Raw genomic sequence first — 27500 nt, 5'->3', positions numbered from 1 at the left:
CTTAGAATGAATGTTAAAGTTTGCGTACCACCTCAAATATTTTCAAAGTCCATTGAGATATTGCTTTCATATTTTGCATACTTGTTTACCATCATGACCCTAGTCTGTTAAAAGGAGGAGGCAACTCTATCAAGTATTTTGACTGAATTATGGCCCGTTTTCGACTTAGAATATGCTTATAGTAATGTTAAAGTTTTACTCATTGCTTATATTATACTATCAAGCACTGAGAATAGTCGAGTGCGCTGTCCACTGACAGCTCTTGTTCTATAATGTTGTTAGTGGAAGCACTAAAAAATGTATACATTCATGTACTAGCGTAAAAATTTAGAGCACTAGAAAGCCATTGAACCTTTTTTAGCTTGACTATTCGAAGAATAGGGGAGCTATCCTACTCGCCACGGCGTCGGCATTAGCGTGAGTGTTACCGTGAGCGTGAGCGTCACACAAATGTTAAAGTTTGTGTACCACCACAAATATTTTCAAAGTCCATTGAGATATTGCTTTAATATTTTGCATACTTTTTAACCATCATGACCCCAGTCTGTAAAATGGAGGAGGCAACTCTATCAAGCATTTTGACTGAATTATGGCCCCTTTTCAACTTAGAATATGCTTATTGTAATGTTAAAGTTTGCATACCACCCCAAATATTTTCAAAGTCCATTGAGATATTGCTTTCATATTTTGCATACTTGTTTACCATCATGACTCCAGTCTGTAAAAAGGAGGAGGCAACTCTGTCAAGCATTTTGACTGAATTATGGCCCCTTTTCGACTTAGAATATGCTTATTTAAAGTTTGCGTACCACCCCAAATATTTTCAAAGTCCATTGAGATATTGCTTTCGTATTTTGCATACTTGTTTACCATCATGACCCCACTCTGTAAAAAGGAGGAGGCAACTCTATCAAGCATTTTGACTGAATTATGGCCCCTTTTCGACTTAGAATATGCTTATTGTAACTTTAAAGTTTTACTCATAGCTTATATTATACTATCAAGCACTGAGAAATTAATTCCTGTCTGTAGTATGTCCATGGATTCCATGGATTTCAGCATGGTCTGTTGTCCATGGAGTATTGGAACACATATCCATGGACAAAAACTGTGTATCCCTGGATAAAAATCCATGCCTGTCTAGGGACAGTGGCCATGGACAATGTCCATGGCACCCATGGCCAGTGTCCAGGGCATATCCATGGACAGTGGCCATGCCATCCATGGACGGTGTCCATGACATCCGTGGACTGGGTCCATGCCATCCAAGGACCTGTCATCATTCAGCACTTCTTAGCCTAACCTGGCAATTGTAGCTTGAACTTCCTACCGTAACAGGGCATTTGTTCAAATCTACACATCAGACAAGTGGAAGTCTGGTTAAGAATGATAAATATTCACTTAGCTTTAACTAAAAAATTAAACTAAAAGATATGTTAAATATAAAAATTATTTAATAGAAAGTTATGAATACAACAAAATCATTTTTGGAGTTATGTTGGCTCAATATATAATAGGTGGCACCAGAACTATCACCAGGGTCAGGAACCTCATTCCAGCCATTTCTGAAATTGATATAACACAGTCATATATAAACAGTTTATATTAATAGAATGTCTCTTAGCTTTTCTAAAACTATCACCAGGGTCAGGAACCTCATTCCAGCCATTTCTGAAATTGATATAACACAGTCATATATAAACAGTTTATATTAATAATTGCAATTAAAATGTTTAGACAATACAATATTACCTATGTGAAATGAAAACTCTAAATCCAGAATTAATTTGCAGTTACCATTTAAATGTTGTATCAAAACCAATTACTTTATAATTGGACACTGAAATGAAAATAAGAGCACAATCTGTGGGTACTATCCCTCATCTCAGTAAATGCTTATTAATAATGATGACAGACATGCTTAAAAAGAAATTATAGAATTTCGTACTGACAAAAAATTAATGTCATAAAATGTTGATGGAATTATCAGCCTGTCAGTGAGACCTTATCCCCAACAAGATAAATTAATACTTATTTTATGTTTTTCGGTGGTTTATTGAAATATAACGGTGAATTATATCCTGATAAACTCACTGGCCACTCAGTGAAAATTATCTAATCTGATACCCGGATTAACGTCAAAAAGTTTACCTAGCGTACTGAAAGCCGGAAACAATATGACAATGATGTCGTTAAAATGACGTCATCTTTGCGATGCTTCCTCATAAAATTTCCCGCAAATTTCAACATTTTATTGAAATAAACACAACAAAAGTGGAGTTTTAGACATAAAAAAACAGAAAAATTGTTGGTATCTATGTAATATCACGGTAATTTCACTCGTGAACACCAAAAGTTGTTATTTTCACTCGTGGCTGCGCCACTCATGAAAATATCACTTTTGGTGCCCACTCGGTGAAATTATAATGTGATATTACACCGAAACCAACAATTATCCTCTATATCATCAACCTTTTATAGAAATTAATATACTAGTATAAGTGTTTGCAAATATTTACTTACAGTTTAGTGTTTGATGGGGTCCCTGTCTGTGATCTCATTTCATCCTGTAGCATAGTCACTAAAGCCATCAGATATCTCTGATTACATCATTTCATCCATACATGTTGAAGACAATGCTTCTAATAACTAAATATGTACACTCTTGTATCTGCAAAGTAAAATTATAATTTAGACTTTGTTGTAAGCCAAAGTGATTGTAGGACTAATTACAAGAAATGAATAATAGAAAACTGCAAGAACTATATGCATTAAATAAACTGTTGCTTAGAAGCATAATTATGTATCATTCACATATACCTTAAAAAATACCTGTAACCACCAGGTGAAAGTTTAAGCCACTGAGATGAATAAAGTTCCTGCTTCAGTCTATTTATTTTAGTTCTGTGATATATAGATTTAAATTATATTTTAGTTTAGAAAGTTTAGTGTTCTTACCTGATATCTCTCTAAAAGCATTTTAGAATTTCAAGGTACCGGTACAAAATTATTTAGCTCCATTCCATTTTGCCTCCAACATCTAGAGCAAAGCACTTCCTGTTTACATTCAAATTTTTGTATACATGAGCAATATTCCTTGGTACAGTATATAAGTTACTGAAGGGAATATCTGGAATTTCTTAAAATATATATAATTATACAGTTCATGAGAATTTTTCCATTTTTTTGCTCACAGAATTTGCAAAGATCACAGAAAAAAAAAAAAAAATTGTGATTATTTCTTGGGGCTACAGGTGTAAAACTGCATTTCCATTGGTCCTTATCTTGGTCAGAATCTCCAGATGTTATCAGCTGTCTCTGTGTGTGCATTTATACAACAGTACACATTGAACAGCAGTGTATTAACTGGCTGTAAAAGCTAGATAATTGATCATTGCCTTGATTATCAAATGCATAGACTAATTATGTCTCCCCCAGGAGACATATTGTTTTTGCCCTGTCCGTCCGTCCGTCCGTCCTTCCGTCCGTCCGTCCGTACGTCACACTTCATTTCCGAGCAATAACTGGAGAACCATTTGACCTAGAACCTTCAAACTTTATAGGGTTGTAGGGCTGCTGGAGTAGACGACCCCTATTGTTTTTGGGGTCACTCCGTCAAAGGTCAAGGTCACAGGGGCCTGAACATGGAAAACCATTTCCGATCAATAACTAGAGAATCACTTGACCCAGAATGTTGAAACTTCATAGGATTATTGGTCATGAAGAGTAGATGACCCCTATTATTTTGGGGTCACTCCATCAAAGGTCAAGGTCACAGGGGCCTGAACATGGAAAACCATTTCCGATCAATAACTGGAGAACCACTTCACCCAGAATGTTGAAACTTCATAGGATGATTGTACATGCAAAGTAGATGACCCCCAACGATTTTGGGGTCACTCCATTAAAGGTCAAGGTCACAGGGGCCTGAACATTGAAAACCATTTCCGGTCAGTAACTTGAGAACCACTTGACCCAGAATGTTGAAACTTAATAGGATGATTGGTCATGCAGAGTAGATGACCCCTAACGATTTTGGGGTCACTCTGTGAAAGGTCAAGGCCACAGGGACCTGAACATTGAAAACCATTTCCGGTCAGTAACTTGAGAACCACTTGACCCAGAATGATGAAACTTCATAGGATGATTGGTCATGCAGAGTAGATGACCCCTAATGATTTTGGGGTCACTCTGTTAAAGGTCAAGGCCACAGGGGCCTGAACATGGAAAACCATTTCCAATCAATAACTTGAGAACCTCTTGACCCAAAATGTTGAAACTTTATAGGATGATTGTTCATACAGAGTAAATGACCCCTATTGTTTTTGGGGTCACTCCATTAAAGGTCAAGGTCACAGGGGCCTGAACATTGATAACCAGTTCCGATCAATAACTTGAGAACCACTTGACCCAGAATGTTGAAACTTCATAGGATGATTGAACATGCAGAGTAGATGACCCCTATTGATTTTGGAGTCAGTCAATTAAAGGGTAAGGTCACAGTGGCCTGTTCATGTAAAATCATTTTTTGGAAATAACTTGAGAACCACTTGACCTACAATGTTGAAACTTGATAGGATGATTGGACATGCAGAGTAGATGACCCCTATTTATTTTGAGGTCACTTGATCAAAGGTCAAGGTCACAGGAGCCTGAACAGTGACTTGAGAACCACTAGGCCAAGAGTGTTGAAATTTAGCGGGATGACTGGACATGCCAAGTAGATGATCCCTATTGCAGCCAACCATCAGTGTCTCTTTGACTTTCGCTCCTGACCCCTATTGACTTCTTGCCTATAGGACTTTGCATTTGGGGAGACATGCGCTTTTTTACAAAAGCATTTTCTAGTTCAATTATGATGGTTTTACATATATGAGCATAATTTCATAACAATTTCTTTGACTACTGGTTCGAGTGGTAAATTCGGCCAGGTCGTAAATATTCGGCCACCCACTTTAAAGCTTTATTTCGAGCCAGATGCTCAAGAATGCATCTGTGTTATCACAAGCACGTGGGTTAGCAACAAAGTCGGCAAAAAACAACAAGTTGAGGTAAGTAGAAAAAAAGTTGTCTTTCCCTAAAGTTGTGTACTCTAAATAGCAAATATTTTGTCTCGCGGGTCGCGTGACGTCATCGCACGCGTTCGTTTATGCTGAGGCCCGGAAAGGGTTTATCCAAATATAAACTTTATAACATGAAAAGAACATGCGCTTACTAGCATAAAACGCGTTTAAAACATTAAGTAAATGAATATATTATAGTCCCTCAACGTCATTCAATTTCCATGTCTACGTTTTTTTTTTTTCACGTGAATTATTCATTTCGGGCCCCTAATACGTTTATGCTTTGCCAAGGAACACCCATATATAAAAAGGTGTTTAAAACAGCATATAAGCGCGAGAATCTCTTTACTCTCCTGTTAAAACAGCCCCGAAAAATGACAAGAACAGCAGTTTTATGCTAGAATGTGTGATAAACAGTGACGTAAAAATTGAACTACGTCATGCTGCTGTTAGAAGGATGACAGGCGCTTTTTAAATCTCTGTTGGCATGTATTTCCCACGAGGTATGCTATTGAAAATTGATTGTATTTTGTTGAAAAAAGAACGATTTTGGCTGTAGCATCGATTTATTTCCAAGACAATGTTGAAAATTTTACCAACTTTATGTTTAAAAAGTGGCCGAATATTTACAACCTCTAGAAGGTAAAATGTGGAGGCTAAACCTGTCCGTTATTTTAAGCGCTATTTTATTGTTTACCATCAGTAAATGGCCGTTAATGATAAGAATCAATGTTGCTTGTATTAAAGCACATATGGTAGAAATTTTGTACAAATCGGTTGTATAACGAAAGAAATATTACTGAAAAACCGCAAAAAGTGGCTGAATTTACGACTCGAACCAGTATATGACATTTAATCCTTATGAACTACTATATTTTTTTCGGTGCCATTGTTTGAGATGTTCAATAACAAACTGAAAGAAATAAATAGCTTATATAGTGGGATATATTTTCAATGATGTATGGTATCTTGTTACATCAACTGTCAAGATGAATTAATAAAATGGTATAATTCTAATTTACATTTTTTTTTAATATGCAAAATGAAAACATTGACTTTTAATCTTGTTTAGTTACATTCCTTGTTTCATTTCAATTAACTTGAATACCTATATGACCATAAAACTAAGGACAGTAATGAATTAATACCGTAATAATTCTATATATAGCCCATGCTCTAATAAACGCCCAGTCCCGACTTTTTGTAAAGAAAACGGCCTTTTTTTAGAAAAAAATAACAAATACGATGTTATCTAATAAGCGCCCATCCTATGAATCTTAGAAAATAATCCTACCTTTTATCAGTTAAACAGCAAGTTTTCTTATTTCCCTTCTGATGTAAGATCGTACATCACTTCTCTTGTCTTTAATTCCATATATTTTATATGAACACAGTATTTCAATGCCCACTCCTTGCACAAACAATAGCACTATCACTGTTCGTTTTCAGGTTCTAATATGCATGTCAGTATAGTTCTGAAAGGATGATTATTCTTATGAACATGATAACCTTTTATGGCTGCTTTAACTGAAACTGACACACATGCCGCCATATCATATATACATGTAATGTGTATTGACCCAGGTAAACATATGCTAATGCAAAGGCACGCGCTTTTCGTAATTACGTCATGTCACTAGTCTGGTATTTCGAGACAGGGGTCTCACAAGGGAATATTAATCAATATTGGATTCAAGGCGCTTTGATTTAAAACAATAGGGTGTTGTTTAAATTTGCTTGAAAATGACAGAATCACGAACAAAAATACTTAATAATATATTCATGACAGAATAAATTAAAAAATACTTAATAATATATATATTCATGACAGAATAAGTTAAATTTAATCATGTATTTTGTGATTTAGCTTGGCCGGTTATAGTACCGATCTAGTATGGCCGTTATCGATTTTTGTACGACTATCACATCATTACTTTCTTATACATATATATAGTCACCAGTATGTTCGAAAATAAATTATTACATCAAGATTTTGAATGGTTGCTGGTGATTTGTCTCTAATATTCGCCCATCCCTAACTTTTGAGCCGACCATGTTTCTAACAAACGCCCGGGCTATAAATAGAATTATTACGGTAATTTAAAAAAAATTCCCATGTTTTCGACTTAGAACTTTTTCTGCCTTATTCATCAGAGAATTTCTAAGTGTGAACAGAAAAGCTGACCATGGACCATGTCCATGCTGCTATTCACTTTCCATGGACAGTGTCCATGATATCCCTGCCTTCATCCCTGGACAACTGTCCATGGATTCAACTTTTCCATGGAAAAACTCTTAATTCACCTGGATATCCATGCTCTGGCCTCGGATATCCATGTTTTAACCATGGATAAAAATATCTGGCCATGGACATTCTACAGCTGGGATAGTCGAGCGCGCTGTCCAATGACAGCTCTTGTTTGTTTTAAACTAAGCATTAGAACATATTTTTTTTGGACTTCAAAAATTATGCGTCATAAAAATCTGAAAAGGGGAAATAATTCTACCAAAACTGAAGGCAACTGAGTTATTTTTATTAGCTCACCTGTCACATAGTGACAAGGTGAGCTTTTGTGATCACCCTTCGTCCGTCGTCCGTGCGTCCGTCCGTCCATCAACATTTTCTAAAAAAATCTTCTTGAAAACCACTGGGCAGAATTACACCAAACTTCACAGGGATGAAACTTGGGTGGCCCCCTTTCAAAATTGTTCAAAGAATTGAATTCCATGCATAACTCTGGTTGCCATGGCAACCAAAAGGAAAAAATCTTATTGTCCAAAACCGCAAGGCATAGAGCCTTGATATTTGTGTCATCATCTAATGGTCCTCTATGAAGTTTGTTCAAATTGTGCCCCTGGGGTGAAAAGAGGCCCCGCCACGGGGGTCACAAGTTTTACATAGACTTATATAGGAAAGAAATCTTCTTGTCCAAAACCACATGACCTAAGCCTTTGATATTTTGTTTGTAGCATTGCTTTATGGTCCTCTACCAAAATTGTTCAAATTGTAACCCTGGGGTGAAAAAAGGCCCTGCCCTTGGGGGTCTTTAGATTTACATAGACTTATACAGGAAAAAACTTCAAAAATTATCGGATCATATTTCCTTGACTACCGTATAAGTACTTTTTTCTGCGGGAACTTTATTTCTGCGTTTTCTGCAGAAGACAACAAGACAGCAGAAAATTTTGTCCTAACATGCCGTGATACAATGATACAAGCCGCCATTATAATCCGGTTAAGTATAAGACAATGTCCGATAGCGTTATCGGCTTTTGTCCCACATGTAGCCAAGTTTAAAAAAATGAGTAGTACCGGTAATATAATAGAATTGTTTTGTTATTGTTTTGCTGTTGAATAAACATAATAAAAACATCAAATTTATTTTGATTGAGCAGTCAGCTGCCAGTTTCAATTTTCTCAAATTATGTGACAAACAAAATCCATTGTATCCTTTGTGTCTATTGTTAACTGATCCGTCTGGTGATGGTTATATTTGCCATTATTTGTTTGCGACTTGAAAAATGCGTGATTAACAAAAATTATCATACTGTTACAATGTACAGATGAGAATGTTTGCAAAATATAGATTCAAGCATTTTTCGTGTCTGTTTGGCATTGCTGTATTTATAAAATGACTGTTTTTCTTGCGTTTTTATTTAACACTCAACATTATGTGATGATGACGATGTCACATTAGTATTTGTCAGTTTTTATTTTCAATCCGCAAGCCAATATAACTGTCCAAATAACAACAAAATACGTACCTGTCTATTTGAAATTAATGAAACAACCGGTGAATACAGAACCACAGAAATAAATCCAATCAATGTGAGAAGGAAGACACCGCAGAAATAAGGTATGCAGAAATTTAATACCACTTCATTTTTGAAAAAATCGCAGAATATTAAGCCCGCAGAAATAAGTACTTGTACGGTATTTAATTATAATTACCTGATGACCCCAAGCAACTGGGGGTCACTTGACTGTGACCTTGACCTACTGACCTACTTTCTTGTTTTTTGTCGAGCCTGCTTGCGGAAGCGAAAACATAGTTGTCCAAATGGCTGTTTGGTGTATGTGCATGTGTGCGTGCGTCCGTCCGGATTTGTTTGTGCGGACCATAACTTTGACCTGCATGGTGCAATCTCGTTTATATGTGGCATGAATGTTAACTTCAGTGAGACAGAGTGTCTTGCTCAAACCGCAGGTTCCTATCTCAAAGGTCAAGGTCACACTAGGAGGTCAAAGGTTAAATTCAATAATGACTAGCCCCATGTGGTTCTGGGACAATCTATGTATGAAAAGAATTGGAACCACTGCCTTACCCTTGCATGATCGTAAGAGGCGACTAATAGGGTCTTAACACTTGGTTTTGCTGTAACTCTGTGATTCCAGCAGGTATACAAATTTTGATTCCATACCTCATGTTTTTAGCTCACCTGTCACAAAGTGACAAGGTGAGCTTTTGTGATCGCGCAGTGTCCGTCGTGCGTGCGTGCGTCTGTAAACTTTTGCTTGTGACCACTCTAGAGGTCACATTTTTCATGGGATCTTTATGAAAGTTGGTCAGAATGCAAGATTTATGGCCCCTTTTGTACTTAGAAAATATCAGATTTCTTGGTTAAGTTTTATGTTTAGGTCAACTTTTCTCCTTAACTATCAAAGCTATTGCTTTGAAACTTGGAATACTTGTTCACCATCATAAGCAGACCCTGTACATCAAGAAACATAACTCCATCTTGCTTTTTTGCAAGATTTATTGCCCCTTTTGGACTTAGAAAATCAGTTTTCTTGGTTAAGTTTTATGTTTAGGTCAGCTTTTATCCTAAACTATCAAAGCTATTGCTTTAAAACTTGCAACACTTGTTCACCATCATAAGTTGACCCTGTACAGCAAAAAACATAACTCTGTCCTGCTTTTTGCAAGATTTATGGCCCCTTTTGGACTTAGAAAATATCAGATTTCTTGGTTAAGTTTTATGTTTAGGTCAACTTTTTCTCTTAAACTATCAAAGCTATTGCTTTGAAACTTGCAACACTTGTTCACCATCATAAGCTGACCCTGTAAAGCAAGCAACATAACTCCATCCTGCTTTTTGCAATAATTATTGCCCCTTTTGGACTTAGAAAATCATTTTCTTGGTTGAGTATTATGTTTAAGTCAACTTTTCTCATAAACTATCAAAGCTATTGCTTTAAAACTTGCAACAGTTTTTCACCGTCATAAGTGGACACTGTACATCAAGAAACATAACTCTATCCTGCTTTTTGCAAGAATGATGGCCCTTTTTAGACTTAGAAAATCATGGGTAGGACAATATTTCTATTACACAAAAAAAATCAGATGAGCGTCAGCACCCGCAAGGCGGTGCTCTTGTTTCATAAGATCTTCATGAAAATTGGTCAGAATGTTCACCATGATGATATCTAGGTCAAGTTCGAAACTGGGTCACGTGCTGTCAAAAACTAGGTCAGTAGGTCTAAAAATAGAAAAACCTTGTGACCTCTCTAGAGGCCATATATTTCATGGGATCTGTATGAATGTTGGTCTGAATGTTCATCTTGATGATATCTAGGTTAAGTTCGAAACTGGGTCACGTGCTGTCAAAAACTAGGTCAGTAGGTCTAAAAATAGAAAAACCTTGTGACCTCTCTAGAGGCCATATATTTCATGGGGTCTGAATGTTCATCTTGATGATATCTAGGTCAAGTTCGAAACTGGGTCACGTGCGGTCAAAAACTAGGTCAGTAAGTCTAAAAATGGAAAAACCTTGTGACCTCTCTAGAGGCCATATATTTCTTGAGATCTTCATGAAAATTAGTCAGAATGTTTACCTTGATGATATCTAGGTCAAGTTCGAAAGTTGGTCACATGCCGTCAAAAACTAGGTCAGTAGGTCAAATAATATAAAAACCTTGTGACTCTCTAGAGGCCATATTTTTTATGGGATCTGTATGAAAGTTGGTCTGAAAGTTCATCTTGATGATATCTAGGTCAAGTTTGAAATTGGGTCACGTGCCTTCAAAAACTAGGTCAGTAGGTCAAATAATAGAAAAACCTTGTGACCTCTCTAAAGGCCATATTTTTCATGGGATCTGTATGAAAGTTGGTCTGAATGTTCATCTTGATGATATCTAGGTCAAATTCGAAACAGGGTCATGTTCGGTCAAAAACTAGGTCAGTAGGTCTAAAAATATAAAAACCTTGTGACTTCTCTATAGGCCATACTTTGTGAATGGATCTCCATAAAAATTGGTCAGAATGTTCACCTTGATGATATCTAGGTCAAGTTTGAAACTGGGTCACGTGCCTTAAAAAACTAGGTCAGTAGGGCAAATAATAAAAAAAACCTTGTGACCTCTCTAGAGGCCATACTTTTCATGGGATCTGTATGAAAGTTGGTCTGAATGTTCATCTTGATGATATCTAGGTCAAGTTTGAAACTGGGTCAACTGCAGTCAAAAACTAGGTCAGTAGGTCTAAAATTATTAAAATCTTTTCACCTCTCTAGAGGCCATACTTTTCAATGGATCTTCATGAAAATTGATCTGAATGTTCACCTTGATGATATCTAGGTCATTTCGAAACTGGGTCACATGCGGTCAAAAACTAGGCCAGTAGGTATAAAAATAGAAAAACCTTGCGACCTCCCTAGAGGCCATATTTTTCATGAGATCTTCATGAAAATTAGTGAGAATGTTCACCTTGATGATATCTAGGTAAAGTTCAAAACAGGGTCACGTACCTTCGAAAACTAGGTCAATAGGTCAAATAATAGAAAAACCTTGTGACCTCTTTAGAGACCATATTTTTCAATGGATCTTCATGAAAATTGGTCAGAATTTTTATCTTGATAATATCTAGGTCAGGTTCAAAACTGGGTCACATGAGCTCAAAAACTAGGTCACTATGTCAAATAATAGAAAAATTGACGTCATACTCAAAACTGGGTCATGTGGGAAGAGGTGAGCGATTCAGGACCATCATGGTCCTCTTGTTATTTCGATGTAAATGAGATGTGAAACCAAAATTTGTAGTCCTGTTTGGCGCCATATAACCTATACTGTGTTGGTGCGCCGTAAAACCCAAATAAATAAATAACAATAATGACTTTGTCCGGAGCATTTCTTCTTCATGCATGGAGGGATTTTGATGTAACTTGGCACAAATTTTCACAACCATGTGACGGAGTGTCATGTGTAAGAACAAGGACCTTAGGTCTAAGGTCAAGGTCACACTTAAGAGGTCAAAAGTCAGAATGACAAGAATGACTGTCCGGAGCATTTCTTTTTCATGCATGGAGGGATTTTGATGTAACATGGCACAACTGTTCACCATCATGAGATGGAGTGTCATGTGCAAGAACCTAGAATAACTTCCCTTTGTTGTTACTATAAATAGCTTATATTGTAACCTTTTTATTACTGGTCGTAGGGAAAAAACAAGACCACTTTTCTGTAGTACAATATGCATGTTACATCCAATTTTGAGGTGTATTTTGACATATTTTTGTATATTTTCTACTGGTAAAGATTTACTTCCCTTTGTTATTACTATAAATAACTTATATTGTAACTTTTTGCAATCATTTTTTATTTGGCATAAATGTTTGCCTCAATGAGACAGGGTGTCATGTGCAACTCCTAGTCCTTTTGACAGCTGGCGGGCTGGACATGTTGCCCGTGGGCATCCAGGGGTCCTGAAATATTTTCAGAGTCTACTTGTCCACGGACAAGTTGGGCCCACAAATCCACTTGTCCGTACCAAAGAAGAACTTGTCCATACTTTTTAGTTTAAAAAGGAAAGGATCAGCATTATCATTACTGAATAAACAAATAATACAAACATACACTTCTGTTGACCTCTATTTTAACTTATATAAAGTTTTTATGTTATGACTAGAACCATCCTTTTGAAAATATGTTATAACTAGCAAGCTTAGTGACTAGAACATCCACTTGAAAATATGTTATGACTAGCAAGTTTAGTGAGTAGAGAATAATTAAGAACACTTGAACACATGCCATTGACAAAAATAATCTCAGTATGCCTAGAACTTTTACCCTCACTGAATACTGCACTGGTCTTTCAGGGGTCCTGAAATAAGCTGTCCGAGTTGTTAAATGTCAAAACAATCGACTCGAAAAATTAAGCCACAGATTTTGGCTACTAAACTTTTTTACATGGCGTAACCTAGCTAATGGATTTTCTGAAAATCAAAAATGAAAGTAGATAACGGGAATCCCCAGACTGGCACTCATTTTCAACTTCACGGTTTAAACTTCCAATAATGATCATTAAATGTAGTAAACCAGTCCATGTGTCTAGAAATGGCTGCATACATTTTTGTTTTGATAATTTAAGGGTCATAAATGATCACAAACAGATTAGATATTGCCTTTAGGCATGCGGAAATCACAGATGACGCCGATTAGTTTCGTTTTTATAAAATGTTTTCCACGGAAATTTTACTTGTCCCCGGACAAGCCAGCTTCTAAAAACTGCTTGTCCGGACCGAGGAATCCACGAATCGGACAACTCGGACAGCTTATTTCAGGACCCCTGGTGCCATCTAGTTATGATACAGCCTTGAAATTCGGATGACATGTACAGTTTTGCACACCGATCTTAAAACTGACTAAGTGACCATGATTGTGACCTACTGACCTACTTTCTAATATTTTAGCATCAGTTTGCGATTATAAATGTGTGGCTCATATTACTCAGGAGAGCGATTCAGGGTCATCATGACCCTCTTGTTTTATAATGCATGTATTTTCAAGAAATTTCACATACCGACAGTTGAATAGGTACTGCAGCTAATTATCGATTTATTTTTGGCCGACTCACTGCCAATGTAACCATTATAGCATATTTTGCACATGCAGGGCATGTGCACCAGTATGCACATGTTTATGAACACTTTGGGCATTACTGACGAAATTCCTACTAGAAAAACACACATCATAGTGAAATTGACATGAGCAACGCGCCCAGGCTGTCAAAATTTTACAACAAAATCTGTCACTTCAATGAATTGTACAAAATAAGCCATCCCAATAAGCCTAATGAGTAAGGCTAGGTTTTGCTCATTTGATAGATTTTCACAAGACTGGTAAACACTTGCAATGTATGACATTTGAAATATGAGACCATTTCTAGCAATTTCCTTAACAAGGTACATTTTTAGCTCACCTGAGCACAAAGTGCTCTTGGTGAGCTATTGAAATCGCTCACTATCCAGCATCCGGGCTTCCGTCCTTACACAATTTCCTTTAAAATACATCTCTGAAACCATTTGGTGGAAGTTGATGAAACTTGGCTTGGATGTTCCTTGGGTGGTCCTCTTCCAAAGTTGTGCAAATGGTTCAGCTTGGTTGCACATAGGGGCCACCAGCGCTGAAAAATAGAAAAATCTTTACACGACATCTAAACGGTTGGTCCAGTTTGAAATAATTTTATACAAATGGTTTTTATAGATTGTAACCCTCAACCAAGATTGTTCAGATACTTTCTATTCATCAAAACACATAGCAGCTAATTTGCTGCTGCCAGTGGACGTGGTCATTTTTCTCTATATGTATGTTTTGGAAACTTTAAAAATCTTCTTGTATGAAACTGCTGACCTCGTTGTGCCCCCCATGAGTGGTGGGGGGCATATAGATTTGGTCTTGTCCATGTGTGTGTGCGTCCATCCATCCGTCCGAAGTTCGTGACGTGCCTAGCTCAAAAAGTATTAGATATAAATTGATGAAACCTTGCATGAGTCTTTACCATGATATGAACTTGTGCACCTCCTATTTTTCGTCTGGCTCCACCCCTATTTTTAGAGTTATGGCCCCTGAAATAGTCAAAAATGCACATTTTCACCTTGTGACATGCCTAGCTAAAAAAGTATTTAATATAGATTCATGAAACCTTGCATGAGTTTTAATCATGATACGAACTTGCGCACCTCCTATTTTTCATTTTGATCTGCTCCCTATTTTCAGAGTTATGTTCCCTGAAAAAGTCAAAAATGTACATTTTCACCTTGTGACACGCCTAGCTAAAAAAGTATTTAATATAGATTCATGAAACCTTGCATGAGTCTTAATCATGATACGAACTTGCGCACCTCCTATTTTTCATTTTGGTCTGCCCCCTATTTTCAGAGTTATGGCCCCTGAAAAAGTCAAAAATGCACATTTTCACCTTGTGATGCGCCTAGCTCAAAAAGTATTTCATATTAATTGATTAAACCTTGTATGAGTCTTTATCATAACATGAACTTGTGCACCTCCTATTTTTTGTCTGACTCCGCCCCCTATTTTCAGAGTTATGGCCCCTGAAATAGTCAAAAAATGCACATTTTCACCTTGTGATGTGCCTAGCGCAAAAAGTATTTCATATTACTGTAAGTGTATTAATATTAGCGGAGTACTAATTTTTGCACTATTAGCGGGATCGGCCTGCGCTAATTCATGTCTAGCACCAATATTAGACTGAAATGGAAAGCTTTCCTAATAAAAAGTAACATTTATCGTTTTGAAAATAACGTAATTACAATGCAACAGAACACAGAAAAACATTTATTGTGTAAATATGACAATAACTGCATTCCTATCGAATATCTACAGAAAGTTTTGAATAGAATAATTAAACCTGTTTGAACATTAGTGCAAAAGTCAACTATTTTTGTGAATTAAGTTGCATTTTTTTTATCTTCGCCATTGTCTAAACATCGTGTATAACCCAAGTGTGAATTTGAAAACAGTCAATTATCACCATTTTCCACTGTATACATGTACAAATTTACAGTATACAGATTAACACGGATCTAAACGAGTGTGGATTTTATGTCATACTGTATGATGGTAAAATCTCGTAAGATATTGTACATGTATAGAAATTAGCTCAATATTTCCAAAGATCGCGTCAAATAAAGTGGAAAGAAAATAAAATGGAGATAATAACATTTATTTAATACTAGTACGAGATTTTTCCACAGTAAGAGAAGAAAGAAAAAGAAAACAGATCAACATGCATATTATATATATTGCTTTTATTTTAAAAAAAGACTAGATACATATGCAAACATTATTAAGTAATATTTTTAAAGAAAAAGAGTGTATATATAGTCCCGGGCAGAACTGTTTGATGCAACGATCATGTTTGGGCCATTTCGTATTTCATCGGAAATTGGTGTTTCAGATACCGCCAATTGGTTATTTTAGCGCTGCTGATACTGGGCTTATACAAGTATGCGCTAATAAGTCAAAACTCATACATGTGATAAGTTCAGAATCCCAAAACTGGAGGTTTGCCATTTTTCAGCTGGAGTTGGGGTCTCAAAACTGGAGGTTTTTTATCGACATAAATTAAGCGCGCGGACACGTAACTTAGAGGCAAAATCCAACATTTCTGGCCACACAATAATGTATATAAGTCTACACCAGAAGAAACAATCCTCATAACTCTTGATTTGAATTTTGACAGAGTTATGCCAATTTTTAACTTCATTTTTTTTTCTAAGTTTTATATAATGTCTAATATCTCTGTTACATTCGAAGCTATTGACTACTATGCCCCTTTTACTGGCAAAGCTTTAATTCAGAGTCAATCAATGAGAAAAGTCGAGCATGCTATCTAACAGAAGCTCCCTCTTGTTCTAACTTTAACTTTTCTTAAAAGATTAAATTTTTGGAAACAAAGTCTCAATTTAGGTCTGAAATAAAGGTGAACATGCATTTACATTATTCTACTAGAGGACTAAAAAAAAACGAAGCTCTAAATTGGTCTGAACACAACTCATAATAAATTATGTAAATTCCTTACCCCACCCACTTTTGTATTAAAATACTGATGATCTTGACATGAAAAATAGTAAACAGAAATGCATCAACATGTATTTACCCTTACCAAAATAATGTAGATTGATGTTATCAAATAAATGAGTGTGTGTTTTCATCCAATTTTCAATGAAATATGTCCGATTTAGTAGCAAATTAATTTGGTAAACATTGGAAGAAAATGGCGTTACTCCATAAGGGGAAATAACACTCCTGTTCTAAAAATAGTAATGGGTTGGTTTTTCCAATAATTATTTATGTGATTTTATTACCGAGTGGAATTCAGTTTGGAATTATTTCTTATGACTGGAGTTTTTTGCTTCAAATTGGTAAAAAATGAAGCTTAATTGGCATTGAGAATGGGCAGATATTCGGCCCTGTGAGACAGGTGGAAAAGGCCCTGCTTGTCTAATCCCTTATCAAAACAAACAATTAATAATTCCCGTTGTGAAAAACAACTCTTTCCTCCAGCTACATGTGTGTCAAACATGCATAATACACAACAGTCGGTGACACTTTGATTTACTGTGTAAACATGTTTGGCACTCCTCGGTAATTATCAACCCAGTCATAATACCGATTTTTTTTTTTTTTTTGAAAAGCGGGAGAAATATGGTTTTGGTCGGGAGACGGGAGGCAAGGTGAAAAAATCGGGATTTTGACCCTCCCGCGCGGGAGATCACATGTATGCAAAACTACTCAATTTAAGGCGTTTGCGCTAAAATTTAGCTGCGCTAATATAAGTACACTTACAGTAATTGATTAAACCTTGTATGAGTCTTTATCATGATATTAACCTGCGCACCTCCTATTTTTATACCCCCACAAAATGAAGTTTGCAGGGCGGGGGGGGGGGGGGGGCGTATATAGGAGTGAGCTTGGCGGTCGGTCAGTCTGTCGGTTGGTTGGTCGGTCGGTCCGTAGGTTTTTGTGGTTTCCGGATGATAACTCATGAAAGGCTTGACCGATTTGAATAATTTTTGGTACACAGGTGTAACATCAGAAAATACACGTTAAGTTCATACTTAGGGTCAATAGGTCAAAGGTCAAGCTCACAGTAACCCTGAACAGTTAAACGATTTCCGGATGATAACTTGAGAACGCTTGGGCCTATGATCATATATTTTGGTACACAGGTGTAACATCATGAAATACAGGTCAAGTTCGACATTGGGGTCTGTAGGTCAAAGGTCAAGGTCACAGTGACTCGGAACAGTTAAATGGTTTCCGGATAACTTGAGAATGCTTGGGCCTAGGATCATAAATTTTGGTACACAGGTGTAACATCATGAAATACAGGTCAAGTTTTACTTTGAGGTCAGTAGGTCAAAGGTCAAGGTCACAGTGACTCGTAACAGTTCAACGGTTTCCAGATGATAGCTTTAGAACGCTTGGGTCTAGGATCATAAATTTTTGTACACTGTTGTAACATGATAAAATACAGGTCAAGTTTGACTTTGAGGCTAGTAGGTCAAAGGTCAAGGTCATAATAACACACAACAGTTAAACGGTTTCCGGATGATAACTTGAGAACGCTTGGGCCTAGGATCATGAAAATTGATAGTGAGGTTGGTTATGACCAGCAGATGACCCCTAATGATTTTGAGGTCAGTAGGTCACAGGTCAAGGTCACAGTGACCCGGAACATTTAAATGGTTTTCGGACAATAACTTCAGAACACTTAGGACTAGGATCACGAAACTTAATAGGGAGGTTGATCATTACAAGCAGTTGACCTGTATTGATTTTGAGTTCCAAAGGTCAAAGGTCAGAGTGACCCTGAACATTTAAACCCTTTCCGGACAATAACTTGAGAACGCTTGAGCCGAGGATCATGAAATTTCATAGTGGGGTTGATCATGACCAGCAGATGACCTCTATTGATTTTGAGGTCAGTAGGTCAAAGGTCAAGCAAGTTCAGCTCTTTGACACTGGCTTAGTTCTGTGACAAGGCCATATTGTGGGGGTATAATTCGTCACTCCTGTGACAACTCTAGTTTGTCTGGATCCGCCCCCTTATTTAAGAGTTATGGCCCCTGAAATAGTGAAGAAATGCACATTTTCACCTTGTGATGCACCTAGCTCAAGAAATATTTCATATAAATTTATTAAACCTTGTATGAGTCTTTATCATGATATGAACCTGCGCACCTCCTATTTTTTGTCTGGCTCCGCCCCCTAATATAAGAGTTATGGCCCCTGAAATAGTCAAAAATGCACATTTTCACCTTTTGACGCACCTAGCTCAAAAAGTATTTAATATAAATGGTTGAAAACTTGCATAAGTCTTTATTATGATATAAACTTGCACACCTCTTATTTTTTAGTTGGCTCCACCCCCTATTTTTAAAGTTATGGCCCCTGAAATAGTAAAAAAATGCACATTTCCACCTAATTATGTGCCTAGTTCAAAAAGTGTTTAATGTAAATTCATGAAACCTTGCTTGAATCTTTATCATGATGTGACCTTTCACACTTCTTGAGAATCTGTGCTTATTACAGAGTTATGGCCCTTGAAATAGCCGAAATAGTGGATATTTGTTTTTGTTTGTGATGCTCATAGCTCAAAAATATACGGCCTAGAATAATGATTCCTTTTCATAAAATGTTTGTATAGGCTAAACCTCATTAACATTGCAAACATTTGAATTATTGCCCCTTATTTGTGACAAATGTACCAGTGGGGGCACACCCTGTGTCCTACAGACACATTCTAGTTTTAAAATAATTTCACACAAATGGACCTTGTGTGACCAGATTGTTCATTTTTTTTCCGATTCATTGAAAAATACATGGCCACCAAGGTCAGTGGTCACTTTTCCCTACATGTGTTATTGGAAACTTTAAAAATCTTTTTGTATGAAACTGCTGACCCGTTTTTAAAATAGTTCCACACAAATGGTCCTTGTTTGACCCACTACCAAGAATGTTAAAATAGTTTTGATATGTCAAAAAACATGGCCGCCAGAGGGCGTGGTCACTTTTCCTTGTATGTGGTGGAAACTTTAAAAATCTTCTTTTAAGAAGCTGCTGGCCTGATTTTAAAATAATTATATATAAAATGGTCCTTGTGTGACCCTCTTCCAAGATTGTTAAAATTATTCCGATTTGTCAAAAAACATGGTTGCCAGAGGTTGTGGTCACGTCTTCCCTATCTTTGTATATTGCAAACTTTAAAAATGTTTTTGTTAGAAACAGCAGGCCCAATTTTAAATTCATTGTCAGAAACTGCTGGCCCTTTACAACGATTGTACAAATATACTGTTTCATAATAATTTCACAGACATTTTCCTTGCTTATTTATCTTCCAAAACTGTTGAAAGAAGCAGTGTATCTCAGGTGAGTGACCTAAGGGCCATCATGGCCCTCTTGTTTTGTCATTGTTGGCAATATTTTCAATAAAAATCTACTGCTTTACAAGTCATTTGTTTATGCTCTGCTGTATTCAATGAAACTAATCTCATGAAAGTAAATGAATAAACTGATATTTACATTTATCTGAGAATTGTAATTTGGGCTAAAAGTTTTGTGTTTTACAGACTGATTCATTTAGATTAGCAGACAGTAAGATGATTTTTTTTAATAGCCTTGGGAAATAATTCTTTGCAATTTAGGAATATTATTTTTATTATAAATTGCTTTAGATTATATTTTAGTATGTACGTTGTCATGTGTACCCATATGTGTTATTTTAGAAATGTTTACTCATGTGTGTGAAAGTATACCTGGCAACAAAAGAAGAAAGTCATCCTTTAGTAAATACGGGAGAGGATATCATGAAAGCAACAGTCGTGATGACAGTTTGTTTACATGTGGAGGATGTCAGACAAAGTTCAGGACAATTTGTTGCCTCCATGTTCATATAGACAGACATCAAGAAGGAGGTTCATATACATATGACCATGTAACTAAAACAGCTTTCCCCAAATTTGACTCTGTATGTGCTTATACACAAGTGGAGCAGACCATTTTTGAGTTGATCACACAAAATTTACATGAATTTGAAAAACCATCTAAAAGTATGCAAACATTTGGTGGAGAAGTAAAAGCAGATTGCATTGAAGTTACTCGAAAATCCAAACGTATTGCAAAACGTAAACACCAGAAGACCCAAAATTTTGCAAAACTTGATGGAATGGAAACTAAGTTAAAAAGTGCAGTATCACAAATCAAAAATGATGTTAAGAATGGAAAGGCTCATAAGTTAGTATCAGAAAGATTGGAAAATGAAAATCAAAAGAGAAAAAACACCACTGTTGAATACAATACTCGCTTTAAGAAACTTAAAAGACAAAAGCGAGAACCAGAGAACTACTTGTTGAATAGTGATTCAGAATCTAATACTGGACAAGGTAAAGTGAATTTATCAAAACCAGATGGTGGAAAAGGGAATCTGGAGTATATAAATAATACAACAGACACAAGGTTAAATAATTTGGAAAACATCAATGAGAAAACTGATGAAATAACTGCAAGTGAAGCTCTCATTGCTATAAGCAAATCAGCAAATGGGGAAAATGCACAAAATTGCAGTGATAGTGCTAAACATAAATCAAGTAATAAAAATGCTGAGATTTCCAATGTTATATTAGATATAACCTCAGTTAGCTCAGAAAATGAAGGAGATAAAGATTGTACAAATCAGTCAAATGTTCATGATGATGAAAAAGATACTGATAAACAGAATACTAGGCAAAACGCTGATAAGCAAAGTGGAGGAGTAGATGACAAACAGTCTGCTATAAATATCAGCAAAACTTTCATATCAGCAGGCCAAGTGAGAAAAATATCTCAGAAAGCTACTCCATATCCAAAGGAAGATGAGGAAACTTGTGAAAAACAGGATAAATGGTCATGTCCTACATGTGGTAAACTTGGTTCACGGGCCATGCTGTCATATCATAAGTATCTTCATAAAGAAGAAAAGGAACTTTCTTGTGATAAATGTGGAAAACAGTTTCAGCATCCAACTTGCCTCAAGGTATTGACAGTCCTTGCTTATTACTGATTCACAATTTTCTTTTGCATGAAAAAATGAAATGATTTCTCAGGGATACCTTTTATAACAAAGATGAATAAGATATGTACCAATGATTTGTGTAACATGATTTGTTTGTTTGTTTGTTTGCTTTCTACTTATTCTAATACGATATGTAAATGTTTTATGATACGCTATGTAACATTGTAATAAAGCTTCGTTCGTAATATTAACATACTTGTATTAATGTCACACTTTCATTTTAAAGGTTCACCTTAGAAGCCATGAAGAGAAGATTTACAAATGTGAAAGATGTCTAGCTAAGTTTAGCCGGAAGAAGTACCTAGAAACCCACATGTTTAAGCATTCTGGGGAGAAACCTTACATGTGTGAGACTTGTGGGAAAGCCTACAGGTAAATGTTTTCTGATAGTTTTACTTGAGTCATCTTTTGGCAAGGCATTCAAGTCTTCATGTAGTAATACTTGATACATACATGTGGCAAAGACTTCAGGTAAAATGTATTACTCTTTTGATAGGGATACTTGTGAGATTTGTAGCTAAGCATACAAGTAAAACACATATTAGTCAGGTGGTCAAACAGTCAGCGATAAAGTGCCCGAGAAATCAGTGAGGGCCGGTATGTTAATGCCCAGAGACAATATCAGTGCTGAAGCTTAAATTGTCTAAGTTACCTTGCTAGCTGTCTCTAAGTACATAGCAGTGTTTCATGTAAATTAGAGGGGTCAAAACATAAACTTTTTGGTGTGTAAAATGTAGTATGTAAGGAAATGAAACGTAGAAAAAAAGTCCTCAAAAATATCAAAGTACATTTTTGAGATATTGCATCTGGACTTCCGAAGTAACGTCTACATCTAATACTTATTCAGGGGGTCTAACATGTTTGGGTTCGTTAAAATTTTAAACAAGAGCAAAGATTAGTTAAAAGAAAATGGCAGATATAGGCGAAAGTGAAAGTAGGTAAGTACACATTTTACCTATTTTATCTCAAGTTTGCTAATTTAAAGAATAAAGTTGTCTGTACATCATGTGACAACAACATTGAAGAGTATGTTACAAGGTATAACAACCCGGGATGAAGTGTGTTAAAAAAAGTTTTTGAATGCATAAGTTGTTGTGTTTGTAAACAACACATTGACATGCCATCAGAAATCATGAAATATTACTAGGTCACTCAGTTAAATCAAAGGAAAAGCTTGTGAACACTCTAAGTGGCCACAGTTGTGACTCCATCTTTATGAAACTTGGTCAGAATGATTGTCTTGATGATCTCTAGATCAGCTTTGAAACTGGGTCATGTGGGGTCAAAAACTAGGTCACCAGGTTAAATCAAATGAAAAGCTTGTGAACACTGGAGGCCACAGTTGTGACCCGATCTTTATAACACTTGGTCAGAATGTTTGTCTTGATGATTTTTAGGTCAAGTTCGAATCTGGGTCATGTGGGATCAAAAACTAGGTCACCAGGTCAAATCAAAGGAAAAGCTTGTAACCACCCCAGAGGCCACAGTTGTGACACAATCTTTATTAAACTTGGTCAGAATGTTTGACTTGATGATCTCTAGATCAAGTTTGAAACTAGGTCATGTGGTGTCAAAATATAGGTCACCATGTCAAATCAAAAGTAAAGCTTGTGAACACTCTTGAGGCCACAGTTGTGACTCAATCTTTATGAAACTTGTCTTGATGATTTCTAGGTTAAGTTCGAAACTGGGTCATGTGGGGTCAAAAAAATAGGTCAGTAAGCCAGATGATAGGAAAAGCTTGTGAACACCCTAGGGGCCATAGTTGTGACCCAGTCTTTATGACACTGGGTCATGTGGGGTCATAAACTAGGTGACCAGGTTAAATCAAAGGAAAAGCTTGTTTACACTCAAGAATTTCAAAAGCTTGTTTACACTCAAGAGTTTCTTAGTCTGATCTTAATGAAAATTGGTCAAAATATTTTTCTCCATGAAATCACTATGTTAAACATGTTTACACTATTATGTTACTCAGATTAGGCCCGCCCGCTTAGCTCAGTAGGTAAGAGCATTGGTCTATGGATCGCGGGGTCGCGAGTTCGATCCTCGGGCGGGGCGTATGTTCTCCGTGACTATTTGATAAACCACATTGTGTCTGAAATCATTAGTCCTCCACCTCTGATTCATGTGGGGAAGTTGGCAGTTACTTGCGGAGAACAGGTTTGTACTGGTACAGAATCCAGGAACACTGGTTAGGTTAACTGCCCGCCGTTACATGACTGAAATACTGTTGAAAAACGGCGTTAAACCCAAAACAAACAAACAAATACTCAGATTAGTCATCTAGGGCCATCTTGGCCCGCTTGTTTACCTTTTCCCTTCAGTAGTGCTTATTAATTATGTCTCCCCCAGGAGACATATTGTTTTTGCCCTGTCCGTCCGTCCGTCTGTCCGTCCGTCCTTCCGTCCGTCCGTCCGTCCGTACGTCACACTTCATTTCCGAGCAATAACTGGAGAACCATTTGACCTAGAACCTTCAAACTTCATAGGGTTGTAGGGCTGCTGGAGTAGACGACCCCTATTGTTTTTTGGGTCACTCCGTCAAAGGTCAAGGCCACAGGGGCCTGAACATTGAAAACCATTTCCGATCAATAACTAGAGAACCACTTGACCCAGAATGTTGAAACTTCATAGGATGATTGGTCATGAAGAGTAGATGACCCCTATTGATTTTGGGGTCACTCCGTCAAAGGTCAAGGTCACAGGGGTCTGAACATTGAAAACCATTTCCGATCAATAACTAGAGAACCACTTGACCCAGAATGTTGAAACTTCATAGGATGATTGGTCATGAAGAGTAGATGACCCCTATTGATTTTGGGGTCACTCCGTTAAAAGTCAAGGTCACAGGGGCCTGAACATTGAAAACCATTTCCAATCAATAACTAGAGAACAACTTGACCCAGAATGTTTAAACTTGATAGGATGATTGGTCATGAAGAGTAGATGACCATTATTGATTATGGGGTCACTCCGTCAAAGGTCAGGGTCACAGGGGCCTGAACATTGAAAACCATTTCCAATCAATAACTAGAGAACCACTTGACCCAGAATGTTGAAACTTGATAGGATGATTGATCATAAAGAGTAGATGACCCTTATTGATTATGGGATCACTCCGTCAAAGGTCAAGGTCACAGGGGCCTGAACATTGAAAACCATTTCTGATCAATAACTAGAGAACCACTTGACCCAGAATGTTGAAACTTCATAGGATGATTGTACATGCAAAGTAGATGACCCCTATCGATTTTGGGGTCACTCCATTAAAGGTCAAGGTCACAGGGGCCTGAACATTGAAAACCATTTCCAGTCAGTAACTTGAGAACCACTTGACCCAGAATGTTGAAACTTAATAGGATGATTGGTCATAAAGAGTAGATGACCCCTAACGATTTTGGGGTCACTCTGTGAAAGGTCAAGGTCACAGGGGCCCGCACATTGAAAACCATTTCCAGTCAGTAACTTGAGAACCACTTGATCCAGAATGATGAAACTTCGTAGGATGATTGGTCATGCAGAGTAGATGAACCCTAACGATTTTAGGGTCACTCTGTTAAAGGTCAAGGCCACAGGGGCCTGAACATGGAAAACCATTTCCAATCAATAACTTGAGAACCTCTCGACTCCCAGAATGTTGAAACTTCATAGGATGATTGTTCATGCAGAGTAAATGACCCTTATTGTTTTTGGGGTCACTCCGTTAAAGGTCAAGGTCACAGGGGCCTGAACATTGATAACCAGTTCCGATCAATAACTTGAGAACCACTTGACCCAGAATGTTGAAACTTCATAGGATGATTGAACATGCAGAGTAGATGACCCCTATTGATTTTGGGGTCAGTCTATTAAAGGTCAAGGTCACAGTGGCCTGTTCATGTAAAATCATTTTTTGGAAATAACTTGAGAACCACTTGACCCAAAATGTTGAAACTTAATAGGATGATTGGACATGCAGAGTACATGACCCCTATTTATTTTGAGGTCACTTGATCAAAGGTCAGGGTCACAGGAGCCTGAACAGTGACTTGAGAACCACTAGGCCATGAGTGTTGAAATTTAGCGGGATGACTGGACATGCCAAGTAGATGATCCCTATTGCAGCCAACCATCAGTGTCTCTTTGACTTTCGCTCCTGACCCCTATTGAATTCTTGCCTATAGGACTTTGCATTGGGGGAGACATGCGCTTTTTTACAAAAGCATTTTCTAGTTTGAAGGTTATTTATTATATGCCTTTATTAGAACTTTAACTCATTAAATCACCTAATTCATAAAACCTGGCCAAAACATTGTCAGGCATTAGCTGCGTGTTGATTTTATTGTAGATAAATTTGTATGACTTTGTTAAATCAAAATCTGAAGGAAAATGCCCTCAAATATCACCTAATTTTCAGAGTTTGGCTTGGATTTCTTTTGAGGACCTTTTTCCTGTATTGTATTCTTAACTAATAGTTATCAGTCAGCAATAAAATTTCTTGTTTGAATTAGTTTGAGGTTCGGACATTTTGTCTAGTAATATAACCGGGGAAGTGGGGGTGGGGCTAATACTGTTATCAAGAAAAATGATAATCTGAACCGAATATGAAGACCTCACAGGGAATATAGCTTAGTGCACCAACTATTATGAACAAAGTCTGTCCAATTTGATGGTAATTGTTTATAAATGTGATCTCACTTCCACACTTGCTTTAAAAAGCAGTCATTTTGGCAGAACTGACTGAAATAATTTTTTATGGCTTTTTAGCCCACCTGAGCCAAATGCCCAAGGTGAGCTTTTGTGACCCCTTGATGTCCATTGTTTGTCCATCAACAAGTTCTAAAAATATCTTCTGCTACAAAACTACTGGGCAGATTTACACCAAACTTTATAGGAATTATCCTTGGGTGGCCCCCTATCAAAATTTCCCAAAGAATTAAAATGCATGCAGAATGTGGAGCAGCCATGGCGACTGAAAGGAAAATTAAAAAAAAAAGGCCTGGAGTTTTGATATTTGGATTGTAGCATCAGCTAATGGTCCTCTACCAAGTTTGTTCAAATTATCCCATTAGACCACACCAAATTGATGTCTTGTTCTTCGGATTTTTTTCAAAAGTATTTGGGGCGAGCAAGCGAAAATTTTTTTTTTTTTTTCAAGTCATCATTTATTGAAGCGAGCGAAATTATAAAAAAAAGGAGTAAATAATTGCTCGTGTAATGTTTAACACCAAATATTCATAAGCCGGCAAAAAAATGTGTGTGACATAACATTCAGACAGCATTGTCTTTGGAGTATTGAATGTATAATGTGTGATACATACAATAAAAAGTAAGAAATATATCAGTGCTATTATTATTCTGAAATGTCTTATTTATCCCATATCACTTAAAATTTTTCTCTGCTCGTGACGTTAGACCTTTTAACCCTTGAAGTGCTGGACAACATGTATCTATTACAAATGCAGATCACACAGCACTCAAAGAACTCGAAGAATGTTATCTGAGGTGGTACTATTCGGTGCTAGCAGGCTGGGTTTTACTGTCAGAAATCAAATGAAAATCAAGCACTTTGAGGGTTTGACTGTACAAAACTATACAAAGTAAA

The 27500-nt window shown here is 36.8% G+C and overlaps 1 protein-coding gene and 1 long non-coding RNA gene across 6 annotated transcripts in view; one reads left to right on the top strand and one right to left on the bottom strand.

Moving 5' to 3' along the window:
* Nucleotides 1-27500, top strand: part of LOC123559591 (zinc finger protein 675-like) — a 161006-nt gene that overhangs the window by 23532 nt on the left and 109974 nt on the right. For 3 of the 4 annotated variants that reach the window (XM_045351546.2, XM_053552550.1, XM_053552552.1), the window contains 2 exons: nt 20592-21877; nt 22143-22288. In XM_045351546.2, coding sequence (XP_045207481.2) covers nt 20592-21877; nt 22143-22288 — 1432 coding nt within the window. Of the gene's footprint in view, nt 1-13599; nt 14502-20179; nt 20236-20591; nt 21878-22142; nt 22289-27500 lie in introns of those variants that run through there. The other variant, XM_053552551.1, reaches the window with a different exon arrangement.
* Nucleotides 1071-13305, bottom strand: LOC123559593 (uncharacterized). Of its 2 annotated transcripts, XR_008372673.1 has the most exons (4): nt 13129-13305; nt 2959-3040; nt 2524-2671; nt 1074-1565 (listed from the first exon to the last, which is right to left on the bottom strand). It is a non-coding gene; the product is annotated as an uncharacterized LOC123559593 (long non-coding RNA). The 2 variants fall into 2 exon arrangements; XR_006687956.2 differs by lacking the exon at nt 13129-13305 and having other exon boundaries at nt 1071-1565; nt 2959-3184.

The sequence above is a fragment of the Mercenaria mercenaria genome, chromosome 10, assembly GCF_021730395.1.
Source record: "Mercenaria mercenaria strain notata chromosome 10, MADL_Memer_1, whole genome shotgun sequence".
NCBI lineage: Eukaryota > Metazoa > Mollusca > Bivalvia > Venerida > Veneridae > Mercenaria > Mercenaria mercenaria.
The sequence above is the reverse complement of the archived record's forward strand: the minus strand, read 5'-3'. Positions and strand labels throughout refer to the sequence as shown.